General features: G+C 37.9%; 1 protein-coding gene across 3 annotated transcripts in view; it reads left to right on the top strand.

Moving 5' to 3' along the window:
• Window positions 1-15867, top strand: part of LOC126279035 (fibroblast growth factor receptor substrate 2) — a 42253-nt gene extending 26386 nt beyond the window's left edge. For all 3 annotated transcript variants that reach the window (XM_049979433.1, XM_049979434.1, XM_049979432.1), the window contains 2 exons: window positions 6449-6522; window positions 13858-15867. In XM_049979433.1, coding sequence (XP_049835390.1) covers window positions 6466-6522; window positions 13858-15414 — 1614 coding nt within the window. In that variant the 5' untranslated portion in view covers window positions 6449-6465 and the 3' untranslated portion in view covers window positions 15415-15867. The remainder of the gene's footprint in view (window positions 1-6448; window positions 6523-13857) is intronic.
• Window positions 15868-16479: the final 612 nt, after the last annotated feature.

Below are 16479 nucleotides of genomic sequence, written 5' to 3'. Positions count from 1 at the left end.
GCTTGTCTCCCAATGAGAGAAATGTATAAAATAGAGGCCACGTAGCAGAGAGCTCCGGTACTTCAACAGAATGGAGGACTTAAATGGAGGAAATTAAGCTTCAGTACTGAAGGGATCCACATTTGTATGTTTAGAAATGTCTATTTGAAAGGTTTGAAAGGCACAGGGTTCCTTCTTAAAAACAATTTTGTAGAAACAATATGTAAGTTCCCAGAATGTAAGTTTACTGATCTGGTTCTTCAGCTTCAGTAATCTCACAACCTGTTGTCTTGAGTCGTCGTCATGCTATTGATGGGTTTGACTGACATTTACCAAATAAAGCACACTACACTGTGGCAATGATTTTCGATCACTTCATGTTCTTTGTCCATAAGGCTCTCATTTTTGTTGATCAACTTCGAAATATGCTGGAGTCTCAATATTAAATATAGATCAGTAAGATACCCTAATTAACAAACATTCATAAAGTTCACTGGTCGCAGATGAGTTTAGTACTCTACATTACTCTGATTGATCTAGTGGTTTCACATTTTATCATTTTGGCACTGATGCAGGTTGACATGAGAATCATGTAGTCACATCTATTTGTACATTTTGCTAGTTAAACACCGACTGATTGGCGTTTTTGTGTGCCACACCTATTTATAGACGTGCTTATTACAGGAACCACAAAATGGTAAAATACACATTTATTACACGTTAAATAATAAAATTAAAAACTGGAAATTTAAAAGAGACAAAACACAACAGACAGTGACATAAGTTTTTAAAGTAATATCAGTGTAATTAGTGCATTGCCAAAGGGTAGTTGCTATTTTGTGGGAGAGCAATATTTATAAAACGTGGATTCCTGAAGTTCTGTTAAAACCGTAAGAAAGCATAATTTTCGAAATTGAGTAATTAACAAACTAACATGTTAATTTAATGAAAGGAGACATTTTTGGATTTAGAAAAATCAGGGCTGCAAAACTATGTTACTGAGTTTTGGATATAATCACAATTTAAGATTGGAGCATTCTAGAACAAGAAATTTTTTATTTGAATAATCTTTGAAATGAAGCTTTAGGAAAAGTAAAACTTTCATTGAAATGAAGAAAATAAGGGCTTTCAAATGAACAATACCAGTTTAGAAATAACTATTAACTGATAAAAATATCATGGTGACTGGTTAGCATGTATAGTAAATCATGAATGTTTCATTAGAAATAACGTTATTATCAGTAATTAAGAACTCACACTGTGAGTAATAAAGTTTTAAGAACCACTGTTTAAATAAGAAATTAGACATTTTGAGTGACTGTTGTGTATATACTATTAACAAAATAAGATCAAATAAGGAAAAAAATTGTATTGATGTCAGGAGTGGCATAAGAACAAATAGTAGGATAATCCACGTTGCTCTATTACAAATAGTTGTGATGCCTGTCAAGAGTATTTTCTCTCATAGTCAGTGAGTCCTAGACTTGCACATTTATCTGACATCCACAGGAGATGCATTTTGATGCAAAAGAAGGCTCCTTTACTCTCAAGTTATATAGGATTTTTATGTTCCTACTTTAGCAAACATCTTAGAAGTGTAATATAATGTGTAATTCTTGTTTTATGTGGACTGCCTCAGATGGTCTGCTGCTTATGTGGGAATTAGTAAGCAAAAATACGAGATAGTCAGAAAAGACCCTTTAATGGCCCTGACACACTGACGACCATATGTGATCCAGGCATTAGCAAACATACCTACATCTACATCCATACTCCGCAAGCCACCTGATGGTGTGTGGCGGAGGGTACTTTGAGTACCTCTATCAGTTCTCCCTTCTATTCCAGTCTCGTATTGATCGTGGAAAGAAAGATTGTCGGTATGCCTCTGTGTGGGCTCTAATCTCTCTGATTTTATCCTCATGATCTCTTCACGAGATATACATAGGAGGGAGCAATATACTGCTTGACTCCTCAGTGAAGGTATGTTCTCGAAACTTCAACAAAAGCCCATACCGAGCTACTGAGCTTCTCTCCTGCAGAGTCTTCCACTGGAGTTTATCTATCATCTCGCTAACGCTTTTGCGATTACTAAATGATCCTGTAACGAAGCGCACTGCTCTCCGTTGGATCTTCTCTATCTCTTCTATCAACCCTATCTGGTATGGGTCCCACACTGGTGAGCAATATTCAAGCAGTGGGCGAACAAGTGTACTGTAACCTACTTCCTTTGTTTTCGGATTACATTTTCTTAGTATTCTTCCAATGAATCTCATTCTGGCATCCACTTTACCGATGATCAACTTTTATGATCATTCCATTTTAAATCACTCCTAATACCTACTCCCAGATAATTCATGGAATTACCTGTGTCCAGTTGCTGACCTGCTATATTGTAACTAAATGATAAAGGCTCTTTCTTTCTATGTATTCGCAGCACATTACACTTGTCTACATTGAGAGTCAATTGCCATTCCCTGCACCATGCGTCAATTTGTTGCAGATCCTCCTGCATTTCCGTAAAATTTTCCATTGTTACAACCTCTCGATATACTACAGCATCATCCGCAAAAAGCCTCAGTGAACCTCCGATGTTATCCACAAGGTCAATTATGTATATTGTGAATAGCAACGGTCCTACAACACTCCCCTGCGGCACACCTGAGATCACTCTTACTTCGGAAGACTTCTCTCCATTGAGAACGACATGCTGCGTTCAATAGATTACTGTCTCGCTCCAGTAGATTCTGATATTCTGTGATGACAATGAAATTATGGAGGTTGTCTTGAGTCTCAGTTGCAGTGATCAGGAAGGTTATAACAACCTCCAGCATGAGTCTAGCAACTATCATTCCACCTCTTATGTTGGATTTGTACTCGTATTTGGGAGAGGTGAGATTAAAACTCACTGTCTGGCCACAATGACTTCATTTTTCTGTGATTCATCAAATTCAGGTGCGGTGTATGCTAGGGTAGTTTCTTAAGTAATAGCATTGCTGATTTCCTTTCTCATCTGTGTCCAATCCAAGATTTTACCCCCTCTCTAATTAGCTGAACATTGACAGGGTGTTTTTTCCCAAACCTTTACTCCTCCACCTGTGGTAACCAAACACTTCTGGAGAAGGGGTGCAACTATTTGAGGTTGTTTATTATTTTTTCAGTGATTTCTCCCTTGATGATTAGCAGTTGTTTGATCAAGGTGGTGACTTACTTCGAGACTGTTTCAATTTAGGGAATAGCTGTATTCTATGAGGCTGGCATAACATTCCACCCACTTGTCTCATGTTTATGAGAGTGTCATTTATTCCCTGTACTTTTTCCTGACTTATAACAACTTCCTAATAATGGTGACCAACAAAGAAATGCTTGTATTGATAAAAAAGATAGCTAGAAGTCACTAGTTTCATATTGTTACATAAGGAAACAATTTTCATTGCTGCCTCCAGACTAATGAGGCTCTTAGCCATAGCTGTGATGGTTAACTAACTTGTATGCAACTTATGGGGCCTAAAAATTCATTTCTTGAAAGGCCTAGTAAAAGGACCATTTCTGCCTGCTGCAGTTATAGATCTGGTTCACCAAGGCTGCAAGTATGATGATTATTTATAGTATAATCAATACTTTCAAAATCGTGGCACCTTTAATAATAGAATTTATATTAGTGATCAAAATTTCTCACATTCAGGCTCAATATGTCAACCAGAATCAAGTTTACATGATATGAGCAGAAAAATTATATCTATGTATTTACAATGTGTTGGTTCTAAGTTTTTTCCGTATCAAAAGGAGAATTCAAGAAAACTGTAAAATTATGAGAAGATAGAATAGTCAGCCAATACTTAACCCCAGAAGACAACATTTCAGTACTGCCAGAAAACAGTACAAAAATGAAAAACTGCTCCTAGCTTTTGGAACTGTCTTTAACATTGAGACCCCTTTTTGTTTCATCTTGTTCACACAACAGGTGTGTCACTCTCAATCTGGGACCTGAGTGAACTGCCCCACCTTCTCAATCTTCCCCAACCCACCCCATTTTCCGTCTGGAGGAAGGAACTAAAAGTTTGGAAAGCTATGAACAACTTTTTCATTTTCAAGCGTATCTACCAGTAGTAATAAATGTCACCCCCTAGAAATAAGTTCTGGCCAGCTATTCTGCCTGTTTGCTATTTTACAGTGAAAGCTTGGAGTTAAAGTGCCAGACCAAATGCAAAGATCTTGGGTTTGATTACCTGGTCATTCCCTGGATTTTTATCTGTCACTTTTCACTTAATTCCAATATGGCAATGTTTATTAATAAGAAAAATGTAATAGTGCACTGTGGTTCAGAATCCCAGTTCAACTGTAGGTCCTGGTGAGGTAAATCAGTTCAAAGATTGGAAAAGGCCAACAGCATACCAGGACCGTGCCTATTAAAGCTCTTTGTGGTATTCAACCCATCCTTATAGTTGATGACAGCTTCATCTTTTTCACAAGTTTTAAGTGATGAAAAGCAGCTTCAGTTAGAAGTACAATTTATTAGACAGAACCAGTTTCAAACCTGGCTGTTTCTCTGAACAAAGAGAGGAGGATTTCTAAGTTTTGTTTTTGGTTTACAGAATTACACATTTAGAACCAGTTTCCTAAGTATCTTCTGACTGGTTGAGACACAGTTAAGTCTGTACATATATAATTAAAGTTGTAGTTTGAAAATGCAGCATGAAAAAAGAAAGAAAGAACTGCTGCTCGGAATGATATCAAATTTGAACAGAATATTATTGAATAAGTGGAAAATGTTATGGAACCAAAAAGAATTTAATAAAAATCTTTCCACTGTATGGTGTGTAAACATCATAACGTAAATAAATTCCACTACAAATGACAGGTGAAAAGGAACAATGAAATTGACTTTAAATTGTCATGAGACTGGTGCAACACAAATTCAATACTCTGTCGATTGTTTTCAGCCACAAGTTGAAATCAAGAAACAGAATGTTCCACAACATACAGAAATGTTTTGGGGATAATGTTCATAATGTGTTGCTCTGTGTGTGCCTTCAGTTCAGCTGTATTTGTAATCGGAGAACAGAACACAGCATCTTTCCGATAATCCCACTGCCAGAAGTCGTAGTGATTAAGATCAGGTGATCTGGATGGCCACAGAAAAGGGAAATGATGGCTGATTATTCTAGCAGTTCCAAAATGCCTCTGCAGCAGCTGCTTTACTAGCTATGCAATGTGTCAAGGAGTGCCATCTTGCACAAAAATGATCCTACCCACACATGCATGCTGCTGAAGGGCTGGAATGACATTGGTGCACGGAAGGCTCTCAGAACATTTACTAGTGATGGTACAGGCAACAGGACCTGCAGGACTCATCTCCTCAAAAAAATATTTCCCTACGATAAACGATGCCATCAACCCGTGCTGTACAATTACCTTTGCAGAATGAAGTGGTAACAGTTGATATGCGAGCAGATTTACTGTTGCCAGTGTTTTGCTGTTCTGTGCATTGATATCTCCTTGCAGATAGAAACGGGCTTCATCTGCCCTCATGATGTCGCATGGCCATTAATTGTCGACTTCCATGTGAGCAAGAAATTCTAGAACAGCTGTTAGCATTACTGCAGGTCAGCATGAAGCAGCACCTAAAAATTTTTCGTGAATTCCAATGCAGAATGTTTTGTAGAATTTTATGCACCATGCTCACAAGCATGTCCCAAGTTCAGGAAATTCCCCTTGCACTGCATGTTTGCGCACCACCATTTGACCCCTCCTGCAATGCTGATACCAGATCAGTTGTTGTCCTCCATCTACCACACTGCACTTCAAAACAGACTTTCTTTTGAAATTTCATAATCTTTTTCTCCAGACCATGGGCAAACACTGGACCAACCCCTGAGTGTTCAGAACTTCTACACAGCTATTTGCACTAAGTCACTGTTCTTGTGAAGTACTTTACCAGCACCATGCAATACTGCATTGAGGCAGTCATGCTGAGAATCTCAGATGCAAACTGCGGAAAGACCGTGCACCCCCATCTTTTATTTTGCATATTCTGCCCCTACAGCACCACATAGTGCATTATTATTATTATTATTATTATTTTAACCCCCTCATAATGTTTCTGCCTTCTTCAATAATATTCCATTCAAATTTGTTGTCATTCTGAACAGTGGTTCTTTCTTTATATCATTTTGAAACTGGAACTTCAGTTATAATCTTCATGTACAATAAAGTTAATATTTGCACTTTTCATTGATGAGGTGTCAGTGACATTTCTTGATCGTGCATAAAATGATTACAAATTTATGTGTTTGTAAAGAGGAGCAAAATACAAGGAGAGATGGTAATATTTGAAAGGATAACTTTGTTTATCTTTAAGTCATCTGTATTCTACAGGTATCGGTAGTTTTGATTGCCCTCTAGATCCTTAAAATGTTTTAGGATTTGTAAATAATCAATTGGTAATTTCACCTTTGTCTATCTTTTTCAGAGACTGCAGTGCATAACATGGGGTGTATTTCCAGCAAAACTGACATCAATGACCTTCACCCCAATGTTTTTCAGGTAAATGATGACTTCGTGTTGTAGTGGTGCAATGACATGAAAACCAGACCCATTCCTTCCCAATAAGAAATGTCACTAGTTTTACAATTAATAAGCACAAAAAAATTGTACCAAGCCTCTATGACATCTCTGCTATCCCCACTTGGATACAAATGAAACTTTTAAAACTTCAGTTTCCTATTACTTTGGCATGTTCTCCAACTGGTTTAATCCAAGCCCTTACCATTTAGTATTTTTTGTCTGTGCTGCATGCAAAAAATATTTGTCTGTTGTATAATAATGCTTAATCAGAAAATGATGCTCCTCTTACATTGATACTAATATATAACTGCCACATAATGTAACTGCTTCATACATCATATAACTGGTTTTTTTTTTCCACATTTAATTGTTAACAAAAACTAGCAGCGTGTAACATTTTGAAAGCCGTTTCACCCCTATATTAATTTCCTTTTCCCTCAATACCTCCATTCAACATAGTAAAAAAGCTTTTTAAACTATCTTTATTCACACAAATTTTCATTTTGTTTATACTTTTCTTGTTTACAAAATGACATGGTGCATTTTTTAAGGAAATAGGGTACTTTTCCGCCTCAATATTACGTAAAAATCATCACCTATTTCTTTCAGGTAATGCAGCACACTTTCTACAAATATTAGAAGTACTTTGAATATTTTTGAACCTGCTTAGGGTTATTAAAAAATTACAAAGGAACTGATGCAATTTTTTTCCTACATGCTTCCTCAAATTGAGGTACCATTTAATCCAATGTTATACATTTGAAGGAGTCCCAATTTTTACACCTTGCATGACATGATGGCTGAGGTACTAAACCTATTTAATTCCACATATTATGTATATTACAAGGATAAAAATATCACTTCTTACATTTTAATTTTTATAATTTTTTCCCAATAAAAATGTTATTTTTTCTATAATTTAGTTGTTTCTGCAATAAAGCTTAGGTCTACTACATAAGTGTGGACTATTGCAAGTTACAGAAAAAATTAGAGTAATGCTTTATAGACTTTAGGAAATATTTGTACCTGAATTCTGAAAAATACAACTTGCAGGAAACTGCGGATGAAGATATGAGTCCAATTAAACTGTGCCTCAGAACATTCCTGAAGCATAGTCTTCATCCTACAGCATTTCTTCACCTTCAAGCTTCCTCTTGGCATTCCTTTTAGCACTTCTTGGTTCTTTGTGAACATGAAGAGCGAATCTTTCAGCTTCATGCACCCATTGTCTGTCACACGCATACAATTGATCTTCCATATTAGAGCCACATTTATGCCTAAATTTCTCAGGACTTCCAACCTTCCTATCACTCCATCACTGAAACATGTTGCTGCATCTAAAACCAACTTTTAATGTATTTAGTCCTACAAAAACATTATTGGGTTATCTTTCCCATATGCAGTGGTTGAAACTTTCATTTGTATTCTGAGTGCCCCATGAAGGCATTTACTAAGCAAAACAGGGTAACTCAGGTCTCTAAAAATTGGTGTTATTTCATTCATAAAAGGCTCGGGAAGAGAATGCTTATGATAGTGTATTTGACCACTTTCTTTTGATATTTGGCAACCCCACCAAGAATCTGCTCCTTTAGGCAAAAGTCCATGAACAGGGTGGTCATCTGTGAACAACTTATGAAAGTAGTTGGCCCATACAGCTTTTTTCTCATTACTAGCTTCCTCAATCTAGCACCCATCCTCTTTTGCACATGTCCACAACACTCCAGTTTTGTTACCATGGTATCACTATAAACATTGAACTGATTAATTTTATTTAAAGCTTTGAGTCCCCATCACCTACGTACTTTGTATATCTAACGTTATAAACAGGTACCGACCTCTGAAATATTTGTAGAGCTTCACCATACTCCATACCTCCACTGTAACCATCATAATTCGTAGAACACTGATGTTCAAGATGTCCCTCATTGTTACCATGGCAAGTATGACACTACTTAAATAAGCACTCAACATCAGCAATTTTCCCATTCTCCAGAGAAGTAGCGCTTACAACACCGCTCAGGGAACGATGTCCTCGATGTTGCCATGTCCCATCAAGTGCAACAGCAATGTTCCTGGTTCCAATAATATTTACAGTTTCTTCTACTGCACATTTCATAGATGCCGTAGAACAACCGTTAAGGCACCTAAAAGTATTTTTATGTACTTGCTGAACCTACTAGGAGGAGGAGAAAGGTCCATCAAACCTTTTTTTTTCCTTTTCCTATTGCCCGCATTGCATACACTAACTTCAAATTCACATCATATGAATTATGCACAATGTTCGAAGTCATTTTCGAGGTAGATTTATTGCAGGATCTACACAGAACAACTAATTTTGATGCTAAACCCTTCCTGCTACTTTGCTGTTCAATTATTTTCAGACGGCCTACACCATCACATTGTTTACATTTTGCCCCTTCCTTTATCAAAGAAGATGAGATGTCCGCATTAACAGCAACAATTACCAAAATTTGAATCACCAGGAGGCATGCCATGTAGGAGTTTTTTCCCTGAAGAACTGATAAGTAGGTTACTTTCAGCAGTGTGGCTTGCTTTGTTTGTGAACTGGTTACCAGGGAATTTACTTTTATTGCATTTCTTGACACATGGCATAGTTCATATTTATTGCATGTTGTTGTTGTTGTTGTCTTCAGTCCTGAGACTGGTTTGATGCAGCTCTCCATGCTACTCTATCCTGTGCAAGCTGCTTCATCTCCCAGTACCTACTGCAACCTACATCCTTCTGAATCTGCTTAGTGTACTCATCTCTCGGTCTCCCTCTACGATTTTTACCCTCCACGCTGCCCTCCAATGCTAAATTTGTGATCCCTTGATGCCTCAAAACATGTCCTACCAACCGATCCCTTCTTCTAGTCAAGTTGTGCCACAAACTTCTCTTCTCCCCAATCCTATTCAATACCTCCTCGTTAGTTACGTGATCTATCCACCTTATCTTCAGTATTCTTCTGTAGCACCACATTTCGAAAGCTTCTATTCTCTTCTTGTCCAAACTAGTTATCGTCCATGTTTCACTTCCATACATGGCTACACTCCAAACAAATACTTTCAGAAACGACTTCCTGATACATAAATCTATATTCGATGTTAACAAATTTCTCTTCTTCAGAAACGCTTTCCTTGCCATTGCCAGTCTACATTTTATATCCTCTCTACTTCGACCATCATCAGTTATTTTACTTCCTAAATAGCAAAACTCCTTTACTACTTTAAGTGTCTCATTTCCTAATCTAATTCCCTCAGCATCACCCGATTTAATTTGACTACATTCCATTATCCTCGTTTTGCTTTTGTTAATGTTCATCTTATATCCTCCTTTCAAGACACTGTCCATTCCGTTCAACTGCTCTTCCAAGTCCTTTGCCGTCTCTGACAGAATTACAATGTCATCGGCGAACCTCAAAGTTTTTACTTCGTCTCCATGAATTTTAATACCTACTCCAAATTTTTCTTTTATTTCCTTTACTGCTTGCTCAATATACAGATTGAATAACATCGGGGAGAGGCTACAACCCTGTCTCACTCCTTTCCCAACCACTGCTTCCCTTTCATGCCCCTCGACTCTTATTACTGCCATCTGGTTTCTGTACAAATTATAAATAGCCTTTCGCTCCCTGTATTTTACCCCTGCCACCTTTAGAATTTGAAAAAGAGTATTCCAGTCAACATTGTCAAAAGCTTTCTCTAAGTCTACAAATGCTAGAAACGTAGGTTTGCCTTTTCTCAATCTTTCTTCTAAGATAAGTCGTAAGGTCAGTATTGCCTCACGTGTTCCAACATTTCGACGGAATCCAAACTGATCCTCCCCGAGGTCTGCATCTACCAGTTTTTCCATTCGTCTGTAAAGAATTCGCGTTAGTATTTTGCAGCCGTGGCTTATTAAACTGATAGTTCGGTAATTTTCACATCTGTCAGCACCTGCTTTCTTTGGGATTGGAATTATTATATTCTTCTTGAAGTCTGAGGGTATTTCGCCTGTCTCATACATCTTGTTCACCAGCTGGTAGAGTTTTGTCATGACTGGCTCTCCCAAGGCCGTCAGTAGTTCTAATGGAATGTTGTCTACTCCGGGAGCCTTGTTTCGACTCAGGTCTTTCAGTGCTCTGTCAAACTCTTCACGCAGTATCGTATCTCCCATTTCGTCTTCATCTACATCCTCTTCTATTTCCATAATATTGTCCTCAAGTACATCGCCCTTGTATAAACCTTCTATATACTCCTTCCACCTTTCTGCCTTCCCTTCTTTGCTTAGAACTGGGCTGCCATCTGAGCTCTTGATATTCATACACGTGGTTCTCTTCTCTCCAAAGGTCTCTTTAATTTTCCTGTAGGCAGTATCTATCTTACCCCTAGTGAGATAAGCTTCTACATCCTTACATTTGTCCTCTAGCCATCCCTGTTTAGCCATTTTGCACTTCCTGTCGATCTCATTTTTAAGACGTTTGTATTCCTTTTTGCCTGCTTCATTTACTGCATTTTTATATTTTCTCCTTTCATCAATTAGATTCAATATTTCTTCTGTTACCCAAGGATTTCTAGCAGCCCTCGTCTTTGTACCTACTTTATCCTCTGCTGCCTTCACTACTACATCCCTCAGAGCTCCCCATTCTTCTTCTACTGTTTTTCTTTCCTCCATTCCTGTCAATTGTTCCCTTATGCTCTCCCTGAAACTCTCTACAACCTCTGGTTCTTTCAGTTTATCCAGGTCCCATCTCCTTAATTTCCCACATTTTTTGCAGTTTCTTCAGTTTTAATCTACATTTATTACATACTAAAGGATATTTACTTCCACAAATATATGTAGCACTTGGGCAACAAACATACTAAAGGATATTTACTTCCACAAATATATGTAGCACTTGGGCAACAAACATTCAGTAACATGTGAACAAACTGCTTCAGCGAAACAAGAGTAACTACCAGCCAAGATAATCATTTACAGACACTAGAAACCTGCACTGTTAACCAACATATACAGTGTATCATACATATAATCACTGCAAAAAGAAGGTTCACAGTTCTCTTCGAAATTATACTGATTTCTGTAACTGAAGTAAAGGTGACGTGGCGGGATACGTGATCGTAACTTTAAAATTTGGTATATATAGGTCATTTTTCATTTGATACCCTACAATGTATACATCAATGTAATCAGGAAATACTATAGAATTTAATAAAGTCATAAAAAAATTTAATTTTTCCACCATTTGTAAGTACCCTGTATCCTTAAGACACGATTTACATTCCAGAGGATCGGGATGCAAATTCTTGTTAAGCCATCCACATTTAAGTACTCTATGATTTCTCTAAACCAGTTTTAGTGTTCTATGGTTTTTCTAAATCAATTAGGCAAATTCTGGAGTAGTTCCTGTGGAAAGGACACAGCTATTTTTTCCCATCCAAGCATGTATCCTGCCTGTAATTATCTTAGTTGTCAGTGTCAGTGGGGCATTAAAAGTCTAATCTTTATTAATTTTTGCTGTACTCTCTCTCCTTGATGAATTTTAATCCACCAGCACTGATCCCAGTCATGAAGTATACATCATAAACTCTGATTTGGCTGGCCACTCACCACATTTTCCTGTTTATTTGCCCCCCCCCCCCTCGCAAAAAATAAATAAATCCCGCAATGGCTTCCACTTCTTTTCGCACTGTCTCATGTTGAGTGTGTTAACGTTCGGAAAGTGCTGTCAGTTGAGCAGCATTTCTACATTCTACATAATGTCCTCCTTTACCAGTAAAGCAATATATATATATATATATATATATATATATATATAGTACCCATTTAATGTGACATCTTTCCCTGCAAACATATATGTTATCTTGTTTATGATTCTGTTCTTCACAAAGCAGTTGTATTTCAGCAATACACTCAGCTGAATATTTAGCTATTGAGTGATACTATACCTGTTTTGGAACTGTTTACAAAATAATAATTATTTATTTCATTAGCTGTCAAACACCCGTGGGTAGTTTGTTCTAGGACCATCCTAAAGCATTCTATGAGGAGGTACCCAAAAGCAACCAAACTTTTTGTAAACTTATTTATTCACATTTTAAGCACAAACTTTCAGTTCCCGTCAAAGTACTCTCCACTCTCCACTTATGCTAAAACACTTTTGTAATATTTTATTCCATTTGCAAAACATTGTTTAAATTCATCTCATGTTATTCGTGACAGTGCCTCTGTCTGTTTTTTCTTCACCTCAGCAAACATCAGCAAAACATTCCCTTTCATGTTTTTTTTCATTCTAGGAAATAAAAAAAAAAAATCACGGGTCATGGTCGATGGGGATGGGGGGGGGGGGGGGGGGGGGGTAAGGAACAGGCTGTGTCTACCACACACTGTTGCACAATCCATTCAAAACTCCCAAGTAGAAAGAATGGTTCATTGTCTGACCCTCAGGAACAAACTCTGAATGGATAACTCTTCTCACATCGAAAAATGTTTTAATGTTTGATTTCACCTGCCAGGCTTTTTTGGGGTGAGGGGAACTTGAAATCTTCCACTGGCTTGATTGTCGCTTTGATTGAGGATTGTAATCATAGCTTCAGTTTTTGTCACCGGTAATAATATTTGAAAAAAAAAGTTTGGACCATTGCGGGGCTATTTTTTTTAAAGCACAGCAATGGCACAGTTGTGGCATGAATTCAGCAGCCACCCTTTTCGTTCTTATAGCATCATCCTATACACCATTTTAACATTTCAGGGTTTTCCGTTCCCTTTTTCCCTAGCAGAAAGCAGAACTTCACTGCCATACACTGTTCATGGAAATCAGCCGTTGCAAACACGACAAACAAAACAGTTGTCAGTATAAACTCTGCCAAACCTAATCCTGACCTTCTTCAGTAGTGGTGCTGTGCTTACTGACCCTGGAATGTTTGCTCTATGTGCACCTAGCACTAAATTGCAGTACTATAGAAACTCTGTCCACCAAAATATTAATCTGTTTTGTTCTTGGGGTGGGGGGGGGGGGGTATCTCGTCATATAATTGCTATGTGGTGTTGGCCACAGGCAGCTGTGTTCTAAAATTTTGTCCAATCATGGCACAAAATATTTAAGGAATCTGTGTAATATAGCACCATAGACTTATTTAAATTTGTGTATTATTTTACTGGTGAAGAAATGTAATCAGTCAATTACATTTCAAAGTGTCCATTTATCTTATTATCATGTGCCACGTCTTTCAATTTGTTGCATGTCATCATCAGTTTCAACTAGTTTTCACTGATAAATAATCTTTGATAAGGTTTACCTATCAATTTGAATGTTTTTATGTGTTACTTCACAGGTGATAAATGTGGATGAAGCTGGTAACAGATTAAGCTCAGGTCAGTTGGAAATTACAGAGAGTCACCTCATATTTTATCAGCGGAAGAAGGAACCAATAAAATGGCCTCTTCGTAGCCTGCGCCGTTACGGCTTCGACGCAGAACTCTTCAGCTTTGAATCGGGCCGTCGTTGTCCCACCGGTGCTGGAATTTACGCATTTCGTTGTCAGCGAGCAGAGCAACTCTTCAATCTCCTGCAGGCTAAAATCCTCATGCGCAACAATGCCAGTGAAGATACTGTATCCAGAGAGTTTCCTGTTGCCTCTAACCCAGGCCCAATTTTTCCGACACGTATCAATGTACCATCATCAGACGGAAACTACCTCGATCCTGCTCCAGTGCGAAGGGGAAGTCGCACAGGACAGCCGACAAGTATAAGATTTGTGTCACAAAATAGTGGAGTGTCTACAAGATTGAGCAGTGTCGGAAGCAGTAGTAATGGTCCCATAAGCCCACAGGGCACAGCATCTCCTTCTCCTCCCCCTGTTCCTATACCTATTCCTCATCCACTTCCACCAACACCAGTAAGCAATTCTGCAAGTGCAACATATGTTAATGAAGAGTTATTTTCTTCTGCAACAGATAACTTTGCCATTCCTTCAGTTCTAGAAAGTAATAAGAAATTAGCAGCTCGTCCTCTGTTTCATATAAATGGAACAACTCCAGTAAAACTGTCACCAGCTGTAGAGTGTGACCCTAGGATGCCCCACCTTCTTCCCAGCACAATTTCCTCGTGCGAGATTAGCACAACGGTCACCACAACCCATTCTGATGCTGTAAAACACCCTCAGAGTAATTCATCAGGATCCTATGTAAATATTGATGTTAGTAATGTACCTTCATTATTGGCAGGTAGTGTAACAGAAGACACAAATTACGCACAGCTTGATTTGCCAGAGGCTCAACAAGGACACCTGTATATGAATGTTATTCCTGGCACTGACATTCTCAAAGCTACAGAAGCAAATAATGGCAGCTCGTGGAATAAAACTACGTTCCCTAATTGTATTGTATCTATGCAACAAAGTGAAATGGATGTGGATGAACCTAGACATTGTTATGCAAACCTTGAACCTGGCAGTATTGAAGTTCCTTTGTCCCTTTTACCAAAAATGCCAGTTCAGCCACTTACCCAAATTCCAGCAGTTGATAAAGCATCTTCAGCTCAGAACCATCAATCTCACTCGATAACACCAACACTGGGCCAGTATCGACAAGTTAACTATATTGTCCTTGACCTGGATCAGAGTAAAGATTCTTCTGCAAGCAGTGCTTTACAGCAGCAGCAAACATCTCCATCTAGTTCTACTAGTCCTGCAACAGGATCAGTATCAACAGAATCTCCACACCGTGGCTCGGAAGGCTATGCCACAATAGATTTCAATAAAACTGTTGCACTTTCACATTCTGTAAATCCTAGCATAGACAATGACAGTGAAAGTTCTCGTAAAACGAGGCACAATTCAACTATTAGCGATTTAGTATCAGCTCCTGCAATAAATAGCCCCACAGAGTAAAAGAAATGTATTTTCTTTTTCCATCGATGATATTTTGAGAAGAAATTAGGAAATTATTCCTTTTTTCGCGGGTGTATAATTAGTCCAAAGATTGACTGTACCAAAGATATTTTTAGACTTAATGAGGATTTTGAAGCATATTATTGAATGAGCCTATTGGAATGTGTCCAACATGAAGTTCATACATCGAATTGTTTACATTGTACAATAAGAAATATAACATATATATACATATATATTTTTTGCATGATAGCCCAAAGTGTAAATAATGCCAAAGAGATAATAATGCAATGTCTAGCCCCACTTTGGGGTGATTTTTAACTGCAGTGCTATATATACAGATATACACACATACATATACATATAGTTACATGTAAATTTGAGAGATATTGTGTGCCTGATTATATATTACATGTTGTGTGTTATACAAAATAAATGTGTATATTAAACTAACACCATAATTGTTTCACAACCTGCATCCCTCATATATTGGCATTTGGGTCATTGTTGGTGTCAGTTAAAAATTTGTGTCTATGAATTGTATTATCCATGATTCTGCAAGGTGCCTAGTTTTATACTGGGTACTTGCAAGTATAAAGAACAGCTGTTTCGTCTGGTAATATTCACACAAACTGAACCACAACTTGCAGTATAATAATATTATGAGTCACAGAACTTATGTAACAAGGAAACCCTTGAGTGCGAGGTCGCAAAAGGCCAATGATGTTTATGGTGTTCGACACCCCACATATTGTGTACCATTCAACCACAGTATTTGCTGCTAAATGGTAACAGGGGCAGGCCTGGAGGTACCGAATGGCGAGCACAGTATTACGCTACAGAGGCAGTGGAACTGCTTAGTCAACAAGTAACTCACTACATTGTTAGTGGTGTTGATACAAAACAGAGCAATGGCAATGATCTACAATAATAGTTGGCAAAGTTGACATTTCGTAAGAAAGGAATCCAAGGAGCATCACAGATTGATGAAGAAGTGTTAGATGACGTTTCTGCAAGGTGAGTCAATGGAATGTGTAGTGTCATTTACGCTCGACTGTGCAGACA

The sequence above is a fragment of the Schistocerca gregaria genome, chromosome 6 (assembly GCF_023897955.1).
Source record: "Schistocerca gregaria isolate iqSchGreg1 chromosome 6, iqSchGreg1.2, whole genome shotgun sequence".
Lineage (NCBI taxonomy): Eukaryota > Metazoa > Arthropoda > Insecta > Orthoptera > Acrididae > Schistocerca > Schistocerca gregaria.
This window is presented reverse-complemented; position numbering and strand designations above follow the sequence as displayed.